Source organism: Typopeltis vanoorti, chromosome 16 (assembly GCF_054136105.1).
Source record: "Typopeltis vanoorti isolate ZY-2024b chromosome 16, IOZ_Tvanoo_1.0, whole genome shotgun sequence".
Taxonomy (NCBI): Eukaryota; Metazoa; Arthropoda; class Arachnida; order Uropygi; family Thelyphonidae; genus Typopeltis; species Typopeltis vanoorti.
Window position 1 is genome coordinate 58,276,595 of NC_143564.1, and position 22,414 is coordinate 58,299,008.

Below are 22,414 nucleotides of genomic sequence, written 5' to 3' on the forward strand. Positions count from 1 at the left end.
ATCTCAATCATATCATCTCTCCTATCTGCCAAGCTCTGAAAACCACATTCTCTCAATATTCTAGAATCTTTAGACGGCCTTAGTTATTTGCCTCTACACTCTCCAATGTTTTCTTATCACCAATATAACCAAGTGAAGATCTGTGCACAGCAATCAAAAATGAGGCCTAATACAGTGGAACTATCACTTTATCCATACATAGCAGCAATTTTCTGTATAACCCTTACAACTTTAGCAATATGTTCCCTAAACTTTAAAGTTCTCTAACCACAAAGATTCCTTGCCTTCATCTCCTGAAGCAAAGTTCCTCCAATATTAAAAACTGAATAACTTCCACCTGAAAATGATCCACAGATCTCTTCAATATCCCACATAAATAGGGGGGGAATGTCAGGGGAGTAGACTATAAGATCTGTTGCAGAATACAAGTGAATAGGCATATGTAAGAAAGTATTTAATCTGTTATTAAGAAAGGAGAGGTCACGATTGCCAAGCATTTGCTCAATGATACGATTTCGTTCATTTGTGTTTGCACTCTGCCACAGAGCACAGTGTCCATTAAAGTCACCCATGAGAAGTATGGCTGAGGCAGTTGGAATATAAGATTATCACATTCGGTGTCACTTAACGTGAAAACCAGTGGTAAATAAATGACACCTACTATAATAAGAACTCCCGTGGATAGGCAAACTTAAGTATGTCCAACTTAACACTGCTCTGGAAGCAATGTTAAGTTGGACATAATTCTCTTGTTTCATTTTGAAGTTATAATTAAGTAACTTTCCTGCACTGTGGAAAGAACTATTGTTGTTTCAAGCACAGTGCTGTAAACAGTAATGGTGTATAATTTTTGACTGAGCGGAAGTTATTCTGCTGTATTTCCAAGCATGTGCAGAAATGAAAAGAACATTACAGGATGTTGCTAAACAACTTGCTGTTAAAGAAGGAAAGGAACACAGCAGCAGGAGAAAAATTGGGGTTTCTGTATCTTCAGTACATCAAGATGGAACAGAAATTAGAAGAAGAGTTAGAAATGGAGACTGGGAGAGGATATCATTTTATAAAGAGATAAGTGTCAAGTTTATTGTGGCCATTAATCCATACAGGATTTAATTCAGTTAAAACTGGAAGGAATTTTATTGCTCTCCAGTTCAAAGAGAAATGCACTGAATAAAATTTCTGTTGTCTTATTTAGGATTCTCTATCTTAAAGGTGATTTAAAGCTGCTAGTATACTTCAGTGAAGAATGTTGAGACTTCTTCATATAGAAAATGGATTCATTCTAAAGTGATGATTTTGCTGCTACTTTCATATAGAAGGTGAGCCAAGTTACTGAACTGTTCTGGATGAAGACAAGGTATGATTTCTTCAATGTTCCATGATTTGAGATGCAAGAAGTTTGAACTTCTGTTTCACTGAGCACACATTAATTGGTTGATTAATCATATTAAGCGAGGTTTTCCTGTAATTTTTTTTTCCAATTAATAACTGTGTGGATGGCTGCATAGCCTTTTGGAAATAGTGTTTGCTTCTATAACACTGGACTGTCCAAAGAGAGAAAGACCATTATAGGTTTGGTTCTGGTTCCCAACTGGAGGAACTTTTTCTAGGCTTTCCTACAGCCAATTCCTGGGTGTTAGTCAGTCTTTGACAGAGGCAACTCTGAGGTTTTTAACCTTGTATCTTGAACACTTGCACCAATACAAGTGTTAGAATTTAGGAGCCATGAGATTGGTGGTAGTTGTTATTATATCGTCATCCCCCCCCCCAAAAAAAATTAAAATAAGCTTTAGATAATTGATAGCCTAGGTGCAGTACCAGTGAAAGATGAAGACAGGCTTCCTCCACATACTCTGCTTAGGGAATAAAAAGGCATTAGAGGATTTAGAAGCTTTTCTTTTCTCATTTTTAACTAGTGTATGTAGACAGTCTCAAATACCAAACTATAAAACTATGTCTTGTATTCTATACCTGAGAATGTATGTGGTTTCAATTGAACACTACTGTAGATATATATTCACAGACTTGTACAAAGCTGCTAGAATTTAACTTTTTCTTTCTTTTTTTTTTTGTCTAGATAATTTGCATACAGTTAACTTTGTCAAAAAAAAATTCCGACATATCAAAAAAACTAATCCAAGGTATTGTATTAATATTGTGATACACCATTTTACTACTTAAAATATAATCTTATTATCAACATAACCCTATGTATTACCATAGGTCTTGCTCAAATTGACAAGATCTCAATATAAAGGCCAAAATCCATCAATGTGATTTGACTTTCTATAAAGCATTATGGTGAAGGGCAGCTTAATGCCCTCCTGCTGCCTACATACCAGTAGCTAGTTGTGTAGATATTGTTAAGTATATTATATTTTCTGACAGAAATGGGACTCCCATGTTACATTTTTAACAAATACGTTGAGGTTCATAATTAACAGAATATATTATGTTAAAAAATTTGTCAATTCATCATTTTTAATATGCTTGTATTATTCATGGATAAATTCTTTACTGCAATAAGGTATCACCTGTTGGGGTGGAGATTACTACAACAATCTGATTCCTTTGATTCAAACACAAAAATCATAGCCATTACTAATTTCTTCACACATTCAACCTTTTGCCATTAGAGAAACTTTATCTACATAACTATACTATATGTAAGAAATAACATTGTAAATTTTTCTGTATATAATGCAGACTATTGTTTACATTGTGGCTGGAACTTGCTGCTGCTAGTTTCCAAGGCAAGCAAAGAAATTTTTTCACAACTCTTTTCGGTACTTAGCAACAAGCAGTTATAATAAACTGGCTAATGAAATTAAGTCTGTGACATCAGGATACACTTTAGAAAAAGATTGAGAGACTACCTCTGGGGACTAAATAATGTTGACTTTTATATTAAATGCAATTATAGAAAATTACTCTAAATGTTATATATTATGTCTCAGTTATATTCTTTATGTATACGTATACCCTCATAGATACAATCATTTAATTTTTTAGTGACTGTATCACCTACATTTGTATTTTTATAGTAACCACTTTCCTAAGTCTTTTCTTTAGCTATCAATCTCTATATTACCACTTGAAAAATAATTGTAGGATTTTTTATAATATATTAGTATTTCTTTTTTACTATTTATTATTATCACTTGTATTGTTCTAAATACTTGTTGCATCTACTGTATTATATTTTCATTGGTACTACTTCCCCATTGCTAATAAATTTCAATTTCAACTCAACAAAAAAAAAAAAAAAAAATATATATATATATATATATATAATCCATAAGATTACCAATTGCTGCATTTTTATAGAGTTAATTTTTAAGTTAAATTGAATATTTATATATTTTTAAGAAAAGTAATTAGACCTGATTTATTCATTTCTACTGAAATTGAGAAAAAAAAAAGGAAACTGCCATATGCAACACATCATTTTTGTAAGGCTCTAAAATTTTCTTAAAATGACACTAGCCTTGCTTGAAAGAGGTCTAGAAAATTCTGTTCAGCATAATATACTACATGCTTGGCCAATCACTACACCAAAAGAGTCGAGAGAAAAATCTGGTATATCAGTTATGGAGAGGGAGTAGCTCTATAGTTTAGTCAGTAAGATAATAACCCTTCAGTTGGAAAGAAGATGGGATTTATCATCTAGTATGCAAAGAATCTGTATAGGGGCTTCTCAAGGCAAGATTTACCCACTGGAAATTAAGATTTTTCATCCTGCCAGAGAATAAATAGTTTGACAGACATAGCAGGTTATGTATATAGGACTGGCTGATCTATCCTGATATTAATGAGATTTATATAAAAGCTAAATTTTTTGGATGTGAAAGGCCACTGAGAGCCTAAATGCATTAAGGGAAAGGTTTAATTATGAAACAATATATTTTTTTTAAATATAAGTATTTGTTAATAAATTTATCAGAAGATTTATTTGATGAATTTTTCATCAGGATGGGAATGACAAACTTTTTAATCTAAGAATTCATTTTGTTATTTTATATGCAACATGATACAGTTATCAAAAATAATATCTGAGAGGTTACTACAGTTTTTTTTATTAAAATCATAAAACATGGAGTTTATTTTTAATTGATTTCACATTGAGAATAATTTTTAAAAAAATTTTTTTTTTTTAGTTTTCTTAATCCATTTAAATTTGCTAATATAATGATCAAGTAAAAACATATGCTATATATAATATATAAACAAAAATACTTTCTTGTGATTTAAGCACACACACACACTTACTTTCTTCCCAAAAGAAGAAAGTGATTTATCTGCAATAACAAACTTGTCTCGTGTGGTAAAGCTTTGGCACCCAAGATAGACATCAGCCTAATAAGAAATGAACAAAAAATAATTCAAAATGTTTTAATTTTACTGCAGATAACTAACAAATAGATGCATTACTCCCTCTCTGTAATATAATATTCTTTGACCTCATGCTTATCAGAAATCATCTACCAAAAAACTACAATTTCCTGTGCCTAACTGACATAATGCATATTAAAACCAAGAAAAGTTTCAGCTTAAAATTTTTAAGTGGTACATTTTTTGTTCCTGAAAATCAAGGGAATTTGAGGACTTTCAGGGTGGTACTGTCTAAAAATCTCAACAACAGAAAGTTTTCACACTATACTAAATTTTTTTTTTAAATTGTTAATTGCCGACTTCTGAAAGGAAGTGTGCTAAGACAAATGATATGATGTAAACTGCTTCTATATAAAAGTAGCCTAGTCATGAAGATACCTCATGCGCAAACTTTGTTTGCTTACACTTGATCAAGAATTAAACAAGAACATAATTTCTTGTTAATTATAATAATTTAACTAGTGTGTGGGGGAGGAACTTTCTACAACTATCTCAATAATAAGGTGACAACCTTTTTACTACTTAAGGAAGTATGCTTTGCATTATGGGATGCTAAAGTCAACAGCTTCTGCATACAAGTACTCTAATCATGAAAATACCGTATTTTTCTGTGTATAAGGCGATACTTTTTTCTAAGATTTTTAGATCAAAAATTGGGGATCATCTTATATGGGGGGTAACTGGCTGAGAGACCCACAGTTGCCTTGGCGAAACTGCCAGTACCCTGTCTCTGCAAACAGGCTTCCATCAATCACTAGCCTTTGTTAACTCTGTCGATTGTCATCATTAACAGCTGATTCTGAATAAACCAATCAGAACTCTGAAAGCATTCATACGTCTGCAACTCGTTGGTGGGGCAAGTTAATGCATTAACAATATTTTGAGCAGTAGCCCATAAAAATGTCCGAAAATAAAAAATGATTGTCATATTCTTCAAAATTCAAGTTAAAAGTCATCAATTACGCAAAAGAACATGGAAATAAAGCTTCAGAGAGACAGTTTGGACCTCCTCCCACTGAGCGTATGATTAGACAGTGGAGAAAACAGGAAGAACAACTACTCAAGATGCCAAAATAAAAGAAGAGGGCCTTAAGAGGAAAACCAGCAAAATGGCCCCGGGGGGGGCTGCTACTTCCGTATAAGATTAGCTAACTCATCTTCAAAAGCCCATATAAAGATTCCTCTTGTCACAATGAGAATCAAATGCAGATCTTTTCCAATTTAAGGGTACAATGTTCAGCTGGTCTTCAAATTGCACTACAGATATGTTTGTTAAACAAAACAAGTGGTGACAGAAGGATAGTAGAAAATTTTAAAGAGGAGTACAAACAGAAGCCATCCAAAACTTGAAATGTGGAAAAGCAGCTGGAATAGATAACATACAACCAAAAATGCTCAAATATGGAGATAAAAGTTTTGCAGTGGATATGGATACACTGCATAATTTAGAGGGCTTGGGCAGAAGGTCAAATTCTAGATCTCTTATAGTTTCATCTATAATTAAAAAAAAAAAAAAAAGCTGAATTTGAGAATTATAGAGGAATTTCTCTACTAAGTGTTCCAATAAGATGTAAGTATACTCAAAAAGATTACATAAGTAATATGGATATTAGATCCAGCATTATTTCATTCCTTGGCATTCACGGGTTGCCTTAGTGTGGGCTACTTAAGAGACATAGGTGCTGCCCAAGCATCTATATATTCGCTGTTTATTAATCCATTTTGATAAGGTTTCACTAACCTGACAGCTGTTTCGAACTGGTTGGTTCTCTTCAGAGACCAGGCAGAAACCTTAAGAGAGCAAAAACTCATTCATTACTAAGGAACTTGAAATGTCAGAGAAATAAATTTTTTGTAAGCAAACTCTTGGTCAGTGCATAAAAGTAATTACTAAAATAAAGAGCCGAAGGCTTCAGTTTGGCAATGCAAAACTACATAAGCAAAGTGGATATTAGATCCAGCATTTCAAAGCCAAATGTAGAAACTGTGAAAGTTTCGTAAGGTAAGTTGACCAGAGAGCTGACGGGAATACACTCTCTGGCATTCACAAGTTGCCTTAGTGTGGATTACTTAAAAGACATAGGCATCGCCCAAGTGTCTATATATTTGCCTTTTATTAGTCCATTTTGATAAGGTTTCGCTGGCCTGAAAGCTGTTTCGAACTGGTTCAAACTCTTCAGAGACCAGGCTTTCACTGACCGGACAGCTGTTAGGCCAGTGAAACCTTATCAAAATGGAGTAATAAAAGGCGAATATATAGAAGCTTAGACAGTGCCTATATCTTAAGTGGTTCACACTAAGGCAACTCATGAATGCCGAGGTGTATACTCCTGTAAGCTCTCTGATCAACTTACCTTATGAAACTTTCATAGTTTTAACATTGAGCTTTGAAATAATGCTGATTCTAATATCCCCTTTGCTTATGTAAATTTGCATCACTGAACCAAATAAGCAAAAGCGTTATGCCGAAGCCTTTTGGCTCTTTATTTTAGTAAATACTTAAAAACAGGTTGAGAAAAATTGTGGAAAAGAAAGATGGAGAAGAACAAAGCTGGGTTCAGGCCATAGAGAGGTAGTCAAGATCAGATTTTCACTTTGACAACTAGTTGAGAAATCATGGGAATATAACAAGGATCTGCACTTACGTTTTGTAGATCTGGAAAATGCATACGGAAAGGTGTCCCAAAAAAAGCTTTTCAAAATGCTACAGTTATATGGGATAAATGGAACATTATACAGAACAATGCTAGTCTATTTAAATTATAAGTCAGTAGTAAAAATTGAAAGAAATACAGGAAAATGATTTGATATAAAATCTGTAGATAAGACAAGAATGCTTATTATCTCTAGTATTATTCATCATCTATATGGATTGTATTATCAAAGAGCATAGTATTAAACCTGATAATGGAATCAGAGATATCAAATTATAAGTCAGTAGTAAAAATTGAAAGAAATACAGGAAAATGATTTGATATAAAATCTGTAGATAAGACAAGAATGCTTATTATCTCTAGTATTATTCATCATCTATATGGATTGTATTATCAAAGAGCATAGTATTAAACCTGATAATGGAATCAGAGATATCAAATTATAAGTCAGTAGTAAAAATTGAAAGAAATACAGGAAAATGATTTGATATAAATTCTGCAGATAAGACAAGAATGTTTATTATCTCTAGTATTATTCATCATCTATATGGATTGCATTATCAAAGAGCACAGTATTAAACCTGATAATAGAATCAGAGATATCAAATTATAAGTCAGTAGTAAAAATTGAAAGAAATACAGGAAAATGATTTGATATAAATTCTGCAGATAAGACAAGAATGCTTATTATCTCTAGTATTATTCATCATCTATATGGATTGCATTATCAAAGAGCATAGTATTAAACCTGATAATAGAATCAGAGATATCAAACTTAGTTCTATGCTTTATTCTGATGTACTGCTAAATGCATCCAGTGTAAGTCTCGAGGGTTCTCTAAGTTGCTTAACACTATAACTAATTTCACATGAAAATTAGGAATATAAAGATCAATACTATGAAAATAGGCAGGAACATAAAAAAAAAACTTCAACTGCATTGTCAGTGGAGAACCTATAGAGCAAGTAAAACATTTTAGCTTTTTAAATAGAGTTTTTAGTGAATATAGCAAATTAAACTTGGAAATAGATAACAGAATAAGTAAAGCTGGTATGGTGGAAGCCAGTTGAATAAATGTATATGAAATAAGAGGGAAATATGGCAAAACACCAAACTAGCAGTATATAAGACAGTGTTCAAACCAAGTTTAAGTTATGGATTTGAGAGTTGGGTTAGAAATAAAGCACTCAAACTAGAGACCACAGATATGACAGTTCATCATATTAAAAATGAAGATATTAGAAAGGAACTTGACATTGTTAGCATTCAGGTAAGTGTGAGCAGAGCTAATTTAAAATTGTATTGCCACTTAAACAGAATAGGTGAAGAAAGGCTAGCAAAACAGATGTCTAGGATTGATTCAGTCAGAAGTGCCTTAAGCTCGAAACATTGGATAAAGCAATGTTAGAGTGTTGACAAGTGATAGACGAATTCGAAGAAAAATTGTTGACAAGAGATTATTAATAGTGTAAACATATCATGTGGTGTCATAGTAGTCTGAACTCCCCTTGAAGGTGCATATCAAGAAACTGATAATGAGAACACACACCTGAGAAACAAAGATACTAGTGCCTAGCACCCTTCAGTTTCTGGACAATGCATCTGGATTTTCCTCCTCTTAGTTACTGAATGCAAAATCTTGGTGTTATAAAAGTAAATTATTTAAATGAAACACTAGAGCTATTAGGTTTTGTGAGAAATTCCTGTGGCTTAAGATAATACTATGTTAAAATATAAGAATTTTTTTTTAATCAGTTAAATTATTCCTTAAGTAATGGAATAATTTTCAAGAAAACAATTTCAAACCTTATTTCAAATTCTTTAAGTAGATGATTGGCTTTTTCTGGGTTCTCTCTGAACAGCTGCTGATATCCACTCCACGAACTAAGATATCCAATGAAACCTTGTACCGTACTCATCACTTCTGTAATAATTCCTGTCAGCCTGGAGGGGGAGTAAAAAAAAAGCGTGTGAGTACAAACACAGAGCTATATACATAGATTTAAATACAGGTTTACATCAGTATGATAAATAATATCACAAAGCACAACTTGGGGGGGGGGGGGAATACCATCGAGACCAGAAGATTTCTTCATTCAAGATTAACCTGATGACAAAGATTACAACAGGAAGCAGGTGATGCACTGATTCTGGTGTGGTTAGCATTCATTTGCCTTGATGATCTGCAGGAGATAGAGAGGAAGAGTAATGCTAACAGGTCATGTCGGTCCTTAGGTATTGTTACAGTAGCCATTAAGAATAGGGTAGAAACAAAGAATGACAGAAATTGCACCTAGTGGTCTTTTCAAGGGACCAAACGACATGACTACTATTTGTGCAAGATGCGAGCTCTTCATTTAGATCTTTTGAAATCAAATTTGGATTTGTTGATCGTTGTTGACAACTCCTGTGTGCATCAACACAGACTGATAATCAAGCTGGAGGCTGACTTAACCTATTTACGATATGCAGAAACCTCCTCAGGGTGCTTAAGGATCAAAGCTTTATAACTGAGAGGAAACTTCTACATAGCCTTTAAATGAATGCGGAGAACTGACCAGGACTCTGATGTAATGTCCAATCCTCACCTCGTTGTGCACCCTGTTAGGTACTTGGATAATGAATGTACGAGGATGGGCTGGCAATTTCGGATTTATTATTATTATTACATCACACCTCTAGGGAGTCCAAGGACTCATCGAGAGAGGGCATCTACTCTACAACTTGCTCTCTCACTACTTCACCAACTTTCATCATCTAACACCAATGCCATCTACCGCCAACTACCACCACTAGTACTTTCACAGACAATCATAAACATCCATGCCCACGGCAGGATTCGAGCCCACAACCTTTTGGCTGGAGAGCAGATACGCTAATCAGGCCGGCAATAAGAATACAATTTGGTTGGCTAAATCCCAAATTGCCAGCCCATCCTCGTTCGTTCAGTATCCAGGTAGATACTGTTAAATTGTGAATGAAGATAATTTATTATAATATTTCATTCATATTTAACATAATCCACGTCATAAACAAGACTTGTAAATATTATTCATATAAATGCTTTGAGTTTTGTTTATTATTAATCAATTATTTAATCTTAGAATATGTAATAGTAATGAAAAAACTCAATGTAAATATGTCATTCATTTTATTTAGTTTATTCTGTAAAATTTATTATAAGAAACTGTGTGTATGTAAATTTAAATGTATATTATATGAATTGTGATATATTTTTTTTATTTCTGTATGTAAGAGTGATTTTATGTAATTCTTCTGATTGGATTTGATTGGCTGCTGAAGGAGAAACGGAGTTTATTTTAGTTAGCTCATGCAGAGAATGTGAGCTACAGTGAATATAAGCTGAACTGGTTAGAACCGGATTTTGGCGGGAAGAAGGAACGTAGTTGATTGGAGAAGCTTTACAGACCAGTTGTGTGTAACAGAAGGGGGGGGGAGTTGATATATGCCATAAATCAACTACGAAAGGACCGGGGAATTAATAGGCATCGTGAATTACTTCTATGTGAGTTCTGATACTACAATATTTTCCGAGTGGTTTGTGGAAGAATAGTGCAGAACCGAAGTTAATACATAGAAGAAAATAAGGAATTAGTAGGTAACTGAAACCTAGTGTATCAAGACTTGTATATTTCTGTGTCTATAATTCAGTTATTATAGTGGAAGATTTCTTTAGAATTGTGTAGCCATAAAATAAAAGTCTACAAGAATTTCAAATGTGCCTTTGCGAATTCGATATGTAGCAGCAGTAACCCGGTAAGAGTTGTCCTTTCAGTAACCTGTGAAGCTATAACTGTTAACTCCGTTGGATATATTTTAACCTTAGCTGTGGTGTTATGTCGATTAATGGTCGAATGTTAGATGTACTGAAGTACTTTCCCCTCGAAATAATAAGTGTCATGTTGTTCTATTAAATGTTAGCTGACTGAGAAAGAATAAAGTGTAGCCTGTCATAGGATTAATTATTGTAACATCTGCAAGGTCGAACTTTTAAGAACTATTTTCAACTTGATTGACTGAACATTTGATAATTTATGGATTGTAATTATTCTGAATACTTTAAACTGAGCTAATATATTTATGACATGATTCATCCAAGTGGTTAGAATGAAATATGTCACAGAAATACTAATGCTTTGTGAATTAACAATTGTTAACATTATTCATGATCCTCAAACCTAATTGAGAAGTTATTAATGTACGAATGTGAATTCTTATAATCTTTTTAAATTGGATAACCTTTTGCAGATAGTTATACTTAAATGTATATATTGTACTTTTCCACATTAAATGTTTTCTTTTGTTGAGTTAAACTTGGTGTTTGCCTGATTTTCTTTCATTGCACCGCTCATAAAATTATTCGGACATTTGCAGAAGCCTTAAATACTAGTATTAACCTCGGCCTGAATATAAAGTGATAATATAAGTTTAATTAATGATTGATTCCTCTATTATTTAGACTAATCTGAATATAGGGTGGTGCAGTATAATATAAATTTCTTTATATTCAGATGAGCATCAATCAACAATTAACCAAATATAACGGAAATCAAAGAGGTAAAGATAAGAATAAATAACCGACATAAATGGAACAGTTAGTTAGGTAGGATGACACAGCAATACCCAACAGGGTGCACCACGAGAAGGTGAGAATTGTACATTAGGTCAGAAGCCCTGGTCGGTTTTCTGCATTCCTTTAAAGACTATGTGGAGGTCTCCTCTCAGTTATATAGCTTTGGCCCTTAAACACCCCATTTAGCTGACCAAATCGTATTCTTATCGACTTAACCATAATTAAAATGATGGCACAACATGACAGAATTTCATGCCAGTGGGCATTGCCCAGTTAAACAAGGCCCCAGTTGTTTTCACCAGGGAACCAGGCCAAACAGCGAAAAGTCAGTTACTGGAACAAATCCTAAAATACACCCCAACTCAACATCGGTACTATCAACATAACAAGCCTGAATGGAGAAAGCTGAGGAATTGGATAAGTACCAGATCGTCATAATAGGGGTAACTGAAATAAAAGACAAAAACTGATTACATCTTTCCTAGCAATAAATACAAAATGTTACATGCAGGCAATGACAATCAAGGAAAAGGAGTAGCTATAATATTCAACACTAAATACGAGGGTAATCTTCATGAATGGAAGGCAATATCAAGTAAAGTGATATGGACAAATATCACAATGGGAAACTGGACAGAGAGACTTATTTGTGAATATGGTCCCACAGAAGGCTCTGCTAAGGTAGAAGTGGAGGAATTTTTTGAAGATTTAGAGAAAGCGGTGACACAATTAATAGGGAAAAGTTGGTCATTGTTGGGGGTCTAAATGGCAGAGTAGTAAATGATTGTAGTAAAGGATATACAAAAATATTTTGGGAAAATTTGGACAAAAGAGCAAAGCTAATAATGGCAAATACCTGTTGTATTTCTGCTCAGGACATTGACTAGTTATTACTAACATGATGTTCCAAGATAAAAATGTGCACAAATTCATGTGGAGAGAAGAGGCAAGGAATAAGAAAAGTCTAATTGACTATGTTATTCATTAGAAATTATGGACTTTACAACCGTGTTAAAAATAACTTTTAATATTCTGATGTTTCAATCTTCATATTAAGATCATCATCTGGAGTATATACAAATACACAAGTACAAGCTGAATTACATGACATACAGTGAGTAAAGAAACAATGAATTTGATCACAGGTTATTCTACTGGCGTGACTTCTAGTTAAAAAAAAAAATTAATTATTTAGAAATTACATCAAGCTATATTCTATTTATGATAACATGAATAAACATTCTTTCTTATAGATAGTTTTCTTTTAGTAACAATGATGTCCTATTTTTAGGATTGCAATTGTTATTTGTGATTTAGGATCCTAGATTTTCTACAGTCCTGTTTATAGTTGCTCTTAGAGAGAAAGGTTCTGTGGGTCGAATATGTGCCTTCCATATGTTTGGGATTTTTAGACCATCATTATTGTTCAGATTGGAGTGGTCGATAATAATCTCACATGCTTTTAAATTTGTGTTCATACCATGTTTTGGTGTGATGTAGACAACTAGTGCTTTTCCAGTTAATTCTAGTAAGGTGTTCAAGGACATGATCAGAAAGGCCAGCTTCACCATAATTATTATATTTAATGTGTCATTTATGTTCTTTTTGTCTGATAGGAATTGTGTTGTTGTTTCCCCTATATATGGTATGTTACAAGTGCAATAAATATGGTATAGTCCAGAGTGGGCCAGCAGAGCGAGTGGGTCGTTGGATGAGTTGAGTAAGCTTTTTAATTTTGCAGGAGGTTTAAAGGTGGCTTTGAGGTTGTATTTTTGTAGTATTCTGTTTATTTTATTTGATGTCCCTTTAATGTAAGGAATAGTTATAGTTTTATTGTAATCTGGTTTGTCTTTGTTCTTAATTGAGATCTTGTAGAGAATTTTGTTAATAGTGTTTTGGCTGTACCCATTTTTTTGAAAAGTATTGCTGATAACTTTAAATTTGTCTTTCAGTGCATGTTCACTGGAGCAGATCTTCAGATCCTTTTTAGAGTATTAATGACACCTAGTTTTTGTGTTGGGTGGTGGTAGGAGTTTATGTGTATATATATTAGCAAGTATGTGTCGGTTTCTGGTAAACAGTGAAGGAAAGATTGCCAGAAGGAAGACGTGTGATAAGTGTATCTAGGAACGGAAGTGTGTTCTGTTTTTCAATCTCAATTGTGAACTGTTTGTGTTGTTTGTTTAGGTGGCTAAGGAATGTGTCTAGTGTCTGGCGGCCACGGGACCAGATCGCGAAAACATCATCAATGTATCTAAGCCAGACTCTTTGGGTTTTAAAGGAGAGGAGTCTAGAGCATGTTGCTCAAAATGTTTCATATAAAAGTTAGCAAGAGGGAAGGATAATGGCAAGCCCATGGCTGTGCCTTCTTTTTGTAGGTAGAAACCATTTTGCCACACAAAATAACCAGAACGTAATACATGTGCAAAAGACGCCATGATGTCTGGAGGGAATTTGTTCTGTAAAAGAAGGATTGTGTCATTGATTGGGATATTCATAAAGAGGGCAGAGATGTCAAAACTGACTAATAGGTTATCTTTTTCTAATGTAATGTCTTTAATGATGTTTATGAAGTGTTGTGTGTTTTTGATATAGGAGGGGGAATGACCTACCAAATCCTTGAGTGTTGCTGCTAATTTCTTGGCTATGTGATAATTCGGGCTATCTATCCCTTCGACAGTTGGCCGGAGTGGTGCGTTTTCTTTGTGAATTTTCGGTAGCCCATAAATTCTTGGGGAATGAGCATAGTGCAGAAATATTTTTTTGACCGTATCCTCGGGCCATGTGGTAATTGACTTAAGTAGTTTCTCTGTTTTCTTTTTTATTCTATTGGTTGGGTTGTAGTTAACAAGTTGGTATGTATTATTGTCTGAGACTAGTAGATTAATTTTTTTCAAATAAGTGGTTCGGTTTAAAAATAACGGTGGGACTTCCCTTATCGGCTCTAGTTATCATGATGTTCGTATTTGATTTTAATGATTTCGCCGCTGTTAATTCATGTTTTGTTAAGTTGCTTGTTATTGTTTTGTTATGATTTAAAATGTTGGCAGTTTCTAAACGTATTTTGTCTGCTATGTTATTTGGGATGAATCTTAAGCCACTATCCAACCTGCTTTAAACAAAGATAAACTCTCAGTACTTAACAAAGGTAATATTTTAAATCATAACAAAACAATAACAAGCAACAGCGGTGAAATCATTAAAATCAAATATGAACATCATAATAACTAGAGCCGATAAAGGAAGTGCCACCGTTATTTTAAACCGAACCACTTATTTGGAAAAAATTAATCTGCTAGTCTCGGACAATAATACATACCAACTCGTTAACTACAACCCAACCAATAGAATAAAAAAAGAAAACAGAGAAACTACTTAAGTCAATTACCACATGGCCCGAAGATACGGTCAAAAAACTATTTCCACACTATGCTCGTTCCCCAAGAATTTACAGGCTACTGAAAGTTCACAAAGAAAACACACCACTCCAGCCAATTGTTGAAGGGATAGATAGCCCGAATTATCACGTAGCCAAGAAATTAGCAGCAACACTCAAGGATTTGGTAGGTCATTCCCCCTCCTATATCAAAAACACACAACACTTCATAAACATCATCAAAGACATTACATTAGAAAAAGATGACTTATTAGTCAGTTTTGACGTCTCTGCCCTCTTTATGAATGTCCCAATTAATGACACAATCCTTCTTTTACAGAACAAATTCCCTCCAGACATCACGGCACTCCTTGCGCATGTATTACGTTCTGGTTATTTTGTATGGCAAAATGCTTTCTACCTACAAAAAGAAGGCACAGCCATGGGCTCGCCATTATCCTTCCCTCTTGCTAACTTTTATATGGAACATATTGAACAACATGCTCTAGATTCCTCTCCTTTAAAGCCCAAAGTCTGGCCTTAGATACATTGACGATATTTTCGCGATCTGGTCCCATGGCCGCCAGACACTAGACACATTCCTTAGCCACCTAAACAAACAACACAAACGCATACAGTTCACAATTGAGAATGTGAAACAGAACACATTTCCGTTCCTAGATACACTTGTCACACATCTTCCTTCTGGCAATCTTTCCTTCACTGTTTACCGGAAGCCGACACATTCTGCCCAATATATACACATAATTGTATATATTGGCCCTTTCTAAAAAACAGGGCTCTGAAGATCTGCTCCAGTGAACATGCACTGAAAGACGAATTTAAAGCTATCAGCAATACTTTTCAAAAAAATGGGTACAGCCAAAACACTATTAACAAAATTCTCTACAAGACCTCAATTAAAAACAAAGACAAATCAGACTACAATAAAACTATAACCATTCCTTACATTAAAGGGACATCAGATAAAATAAACAGAATACTACAAAAATACAACCTCAACGCCACCTTTAAACCTCCTGCAAAATTAAAAGTCTTACTCAACTCATTCTAAGACCCACTCCCTCCACTGGCCCACCCTGGAGTATACCATATTTATTGCACTTGTAACATACCATATATAGGGGAAACAGGACGCACAATTCCTATCAGACAAAAAGAACATAAACAACACATTAAATATAATTATTATGGTGAAGCTGGCCTTTCTGATCATGCCCTGAACACCTTACATAGAATTGACTGGAAAAGCACTAGTTGTCTACATCACACCAAAACATGGTATGAATGCAAATTTAAGGAAGCATGTGAGATTATTATCAACCACCCCAATCTGAACAATAATGATGGTCTATAAACAGGACTGTAGAAAATCCAGGATCCTAAATCAGAAATAACGATTATAATGCTAAAAATAGGAAATTATTGTTACTAAAAGAAAACTATCTGTAAGAAAGAATCTTTCTTTTAAAGTTACACAGTGATCAGCATTCATATTTGTGAATTTAGGGACACAAAACACGTGTGTTGAAAAGATTATTTTACTGATTAATAATAAAATAATAACTTGACGTTTCGACCTCTGTATTGAGGTTATCATCAGAAGGATACATATGTATAAGAACCAAGCTACATGCTGTTGCACTCTATACAGGTAAATTACATCTACGTTGTTAACTTTTTTTTTCTTAGCCTGCCCTCTAGTGATTAAAAAAAAAACAACAACATACAATAAACTCTTCTAAAATCCTCACATACTAGGATTCTTCTGGAATTATACATTTCATATTGTTATATTACAATTATCTTCTGGATTTGTACAGTAAGGTTGCTATTGAATGTTCAGGGGAAAAAAAAAAAAAAACTTCACCAAGTCTTCTTTGTATTGAGATTTTTCTTTGTGGTTGCTATGAAGGTTGCAGATGGATCCTCTACATTCTTGGAATGGTTAGACAATAATTTTTATTCAGATTCAGATCATGTTCGAGCATTTCACATGCTTCCTTGAATTTCCGCTCGAACCAGGTTTTGGTGCGGTGTATTGACTTGGTACCTTTCCAATCAATTCTGTGGTGTGTTTGGAGTGCGTGGTTAGAAAGGCCAGTTTTTCCAAAATGGTGGTATTTTATGTGTCGTTTGTGTTTATCCTTCCTGATTGGAAATTCAAGGAAGCATGTGAAATGCTCAAACATAATCTGAATAAAAATGATGGTCTAACCATTCCAAGAATGTGGAGGACCCATCTGCAACCTTCATAGCAACCACAAAGAAAAATCTCAATACAAGAAGACTTGGTGAAGTGTTTTTTTTTTTTTTTCCTGAACATTCAATAGCAACTTTACTGTACAAATCCAGAAGATAATCGTAATAAACAATATGAAATGTATAATTCCAGAAGAATCCTAGTATGTGAGGACTTTAGCAGAGTTTATTGTAGTTTTTTTTATTATTATTATTTTTTTTTTACTAGAGGACAGGCTAAGAAAAAAAATTAGTTAACAACGTAGATGTAATTTACCTGTATAGAGTGCAACACCATGTAGCTTGGTTCTTATACACATATCCTTCTGATGATAACCTCAATACAGAGGTCGAAACGTCAAGTTATTATTTTATTATTAATCAGTAAAATAATCTTTTCAACACGTGCGTTTTGTGTCCCTAAATTCATAAATATGAATGTAAGAAAGAATGTTTATTCATGTTATCATAAATAGAATTTAGCTTGAGTAATTTCTAAATAATTAATTGTTTTTTTTTTGTTTTTTTTTTTCACTAGAGGTCATGCCAGTAGAATAACCTGTGATCAAATTCATTGTTTCTTTACTCACTGTATGTAATGTAACTCAGCTTATGCTTGTGTATTTGTATATACTCCAGATGATGATCTTAATATAAAGATCAAAACATCGGGATATTAAAAGAGTTATTTTTAATGCGGTTGTAAAGTCCATAATTTCTAAAATGAATGCTGATCACTGCGCAACAATAAAAGAATTGACTATGTTATTGTTGATAGGGTTGTTTTCTCCCTGGTGCAGGACAGTAGAGTGTACAGAGGATTTGAAATTGGAAGTAATCACCATTGATGTAATTTCTTGAGTTTCATATTGAAAAGAAGAACATATAAGAAAGTTTTAAAGCAAATAAAATTTGATCAGCTCTCAGATGTGAACTGTAGACTAAAATATACAAACATTATTCAAGAAAAAATGAAAGAGATTGAGAACAGGAACCAAACCTTGGAAATTCAGTGGCAAGCCCTGAAGAAAACACTGATTGATTCAGCCAGAGAGGCATGTGGTGAGGTTGTCTGCAAGGATAGAAAAATCAGAATTAGATGGTGGACACAGATAGTTAAAGAGGCAGTGAAGGAAAAGAAGAAAGCATATCAAAAGTTTCTGGCAAATAAGTCAGCTTGTGCTCTTAGCAATTACAGAGACAAATGTAAGAAAGCTAGACATTCTGTAAAACTAGCTAAACAAAAGTCATGGGAAGACTTTGGTAAGAACATAGAAAATAAATATCAAGAGGGTGGCAAGATATTCTGGAGGTTGAAGAAGCTCAGAAATGGAGAAAAGAGTGGTGTAAAAGGAATTACACATGATAAAGGTTACATGAAAACTGGAGAAAAATATCCTTGATGTATGGAGTAATTACTTCGAAAAACTGCCAAATGAAACAATCAGTGATAGCACAGTGGTTTCTGATTGCTGATTATTCCTGATTGCCTGCCTGTGGAGTGTAAAAAAACACTCCACAGGCAGGCAATCAGGAATACATATCCATACTTGAAGAAGAAAAAGCAATCAAGAACCTGAAATGTGGAAAGACAGAGGTAGATGATATTCGACCAGAAATACTCAAGTATGGAGATATAAAAGCCTTACATTGGCTGCACTGCATAATTCAGAAGGCCTGGACAGTGGGGCGAATTCCAAATGATTGGAGAGGAGCTCTCATAGTACCCATATATAATAATGGAAATAAAATTAATGTGAGAATTACACAGTATTTCTCTACTGAGTGTCCTGGTAAGATATATGCAAGTATGGTCGAGAAGGATTATGTAAGTGAAGCTTGGTGAAGAACAAGCTGAATTCAGGCCAAATAGAGGCTGTAAGGATCAGATTTTCACTTTACAACAAATAATTAAGAAATCATGGGAATATAACAAATATCTGTATTTACTTAAATATAAAGAGCCAATAGGCTTCATTTTGGCGATATAAACATTATTCAAATCAAGGGGATATTAAATCCCACATTGTTTTAAAACCGAATAAGAAACTCAAAGATTGGAATCAGAGAGTTTCATGCTGAATATAGTATAATAAACTATAAAAGTATCGGCGACTACTAGCGTGAGCTAATGCAAATAGTCCAAGTATGTAGTACAAACTCGGGCAACTCGCAGCAAAGGTGGTGAAGTTCTGATCACTATCCTTGGTATTTTCCATAATCTAAAACACATTTCCTAGGAAATGTATGCTGTTATTACATTATGGTGGGAGGTCACTACCCAGACAGGTTTCAGCCTTTATTGAGGCTTCATCGGTGAGTAGCTAGACCAAATTAATACCAAAGGGTATAGCGAAAAGAACTTATATACTTTGCTACGAGTTGTCAAAAAGGTGCACCCATTAAGTTACTTAAATATAAAGAACCAATAGGCTTCATTTTGGTGATATAAACATTATTCAAATCAAGGGGGTATTAAATCCCACATTGTTTTAAAACCAAATAAGAAATGAATGCAAGTAGTCCAAGTATGTTGTACTTGGACTACTTGCATTAGCTCACGCTAGTAGTCGCAGATACTTTTATAGTTTATTATACTATATTCAGTATGAAACTCTCTGATTCCAATCTGAGTTTCTTATTCAGTTTTAAAACAATGTGGGATTTTATATCCCCTTGATTTGAATAATGTTTATATCGCCGAAATGAAGCCTATTGGCTCTTTATATTTAAGTAACTTAATGGGTGCATCTTTTTTTTTGGCAACTCGTATAGCAGAGTATATGAGTTCTTTTCGCTATACCCTTTGGTATTAATTTGGTCTAGCTACTCACTGATGAAGCCTCAATAAAGGCTGAAACCGGTCTGGGTAGTGATCTCCCACCATAACGTAATAACAGCATACATTTCCTAGGAAATGTGTTTTACATTATGGAAAATACCAAGAATAGCGATCAGAACTTCACCACCTTGGCTGCAAGTTGCCCGAGTTTGTACTACATCCTTGGACTACTTGCATTAGCTCACGTTAGTAGTCGCCGATACTTTTATAGTTTATTATACTATATTCGGCATGAAACTCTGATTCCAATCTTTAAGTTTCTTATTCGGTTTTAAAACAATGTGGGATTTAATATCCCATCGATTTGAATAATCTGTATTTATGTTTTGTAGAGCTGAAAAGGCATATGACAAAGTGCTAAGAGAGAAACTATTCAAAAAGTTCCATTTGTATGGTATCAATGGTGCATTATATCAAGCAATTCTTAGTTTTTATTTGAGTTGCAAATCAGCAGTGAGAACTGGATGAAGTACAGGAAGGTGGTTTAATGTTAAATCCAGTGTCAGACAAGGATGCATATTATCCCCTCTGTTATTCATTATCTATATGGATCACATTATGAAGGAAAGTGGTATTAAATCTGATCAAAATTGGAGATGTTAATCTCAGCTCTTTGCTTTATGCAATTCCCTGACCAAATTAGCTAACTGCTGTAATAGATATATATGGTATGAAGGTCAGCAATAAGAAGACAAAGACAATGAAAATAGGCAGAAGCATTGAAAATATTAACTCATTGTGAATTGCATTGCATTGTGAATGGAGAACCTATAGAACAAGCAAAGTATTTCAGATACTTAGGCATTATTTTTAATGAAGATGGTAAATTAAATATGGAAATAGACAACAGGATCAACAAAGTTGGTATGGTAGGAAGTCAACTGAATAAATTTATACGGAATAAGAGAGAAATTAGTCAAAACACTAAAGTAGCTGTATACAAGACAGTGTTCAAACCAATTTTAACTTAAGGATCTGAGAGGTGGGTCAGAAGTAAAACACTTGATCAAAGACTAGAAACTACAGATATGAGAATCCTGAGAAAGATTAGGGGGGGAGTGAACAGGTGGCATAAATGGCAATATCACATTCAAAATGATGATATTAGAAAAGAACTTGACATTGTTAGCGTCCAGGAATGTGTTAGCAGAGCTAATCTCAGATGGTATGGTCACTTAAACAGAATGGGAGAGGAAAGATTAGCAAAACAAGTGTTCTCTGCCAGGTTGGCAGGAAAAAGACCAAGATTATAGGTAGATTGATAGTAAAAAATGTCTCAGAGACAGCAATATAAGATCTGAGTCTTGACAGGTAACAGATTGATTTGGCAAAAAATTGTAGACAGGAACTTAGTAATGATGTAAGTTTGTCATGTACTATCATATACTGTAAACCCCTTGAGGTACATATCAAGAATTTGATGATGATGATGAGCAACCCCCTCTCCCAGAAAGGTCATTCCAATACCAAGTGATTCAAGATAGAGTACTTCAAATGGAGTGAGTAAATAAAACACCTTCATTCTAGCAAGAATAATTTCTGTAAATCAGAAGAAATATTTTGATCATATGAGATGAAACAGTAGCTTGACCATGGAAAGAAGTCCAAGAGGTTGTTCCCACTAGTGCTCTTATAAAGCAAAGGACATGAGGATGAGAACAGTTGAGGGAGGAGTATTTTGTGTAACAGAGCAAATGTGTACAAGTTTACAGTCTGTGTTGTCAAGAAGGTTAATAATCTTTCCATTATATTTTAAAGAATACCTGGTTAAGAGTCAAGAATTTTGGGAAAGTGGAAAATGTCTCATTCATAGGTAGACCATTTACTGATTCCAACAGTTTCTGCAAGTTCAGAAACTGTTGGAATTTTCACAAAATTTTCACAGAATAGCATCATCTCCAGGCTACTAAATCGACATGAGATTAGATATGTTTCTAATGAAGAGGAAAACAGAGACTTCATCACTCTTCCATATATTAGCTCTATTTCCAGAAAACAGACAAAAACATTTAAAGAATATAAAATCCAAATAGTATTTATTTCCTTTATCAAGATAACATCACTACTCCGATCCACAAAACCTCAACATAGCCCACTTAAAAATCCGGATGTTAATCAATTATGGTGCGATTGCCAGTCATTTTATTATACACAAACAGAAAGACTGATTGAGTAATGCATTTAAGAACATGCCCAAGATAAATAAGAGTGAGACTGAAAGTGTGTTCCCCTTAACTTAATGATTAAGGCAAAGCAAGTCTTTTAGAAGACAAAATATCAAGATGGTTCTCAAT

At 34.0% G+C, this 22,414-nt stretch overlaps 1 protein-coding gene across 4 annotated transcripts in view; it reads right to left on the bottom strand.

Moving 5' to 3' along the window:
• Positions 1-4,053: 4,053 nt before the first annotated feature.
• The window catches only part of LOC150098048 (putative methyltransferase DDB_G0268948), a 79,284-nt gene continuing 60,923 nt past the window's right edge, over positions 4,054-22,414 (bottom strand). For all 4 annotated transcript variants that reach the window (XM_090406174.1, XM_090406175.1, XM_090406177.1 and 1 more), the window contains exons 6-7: positions 8,853-8,990; positions 4,054-4,356 (exon numbers count right to left, since the gene is read on the bottom strand). In XM_090406174.1, the coding sequence (XP_090262300.1) occupies positions 4,266-4,356; positions 8,853-8,990 (229 nt within the window). In that variant the 3' untranslated portion in view covers positions 4,054-4,265. The remainder of the gene's footprint in view (positions 4,357-8,852; positions 8,991-22,414) is intronic.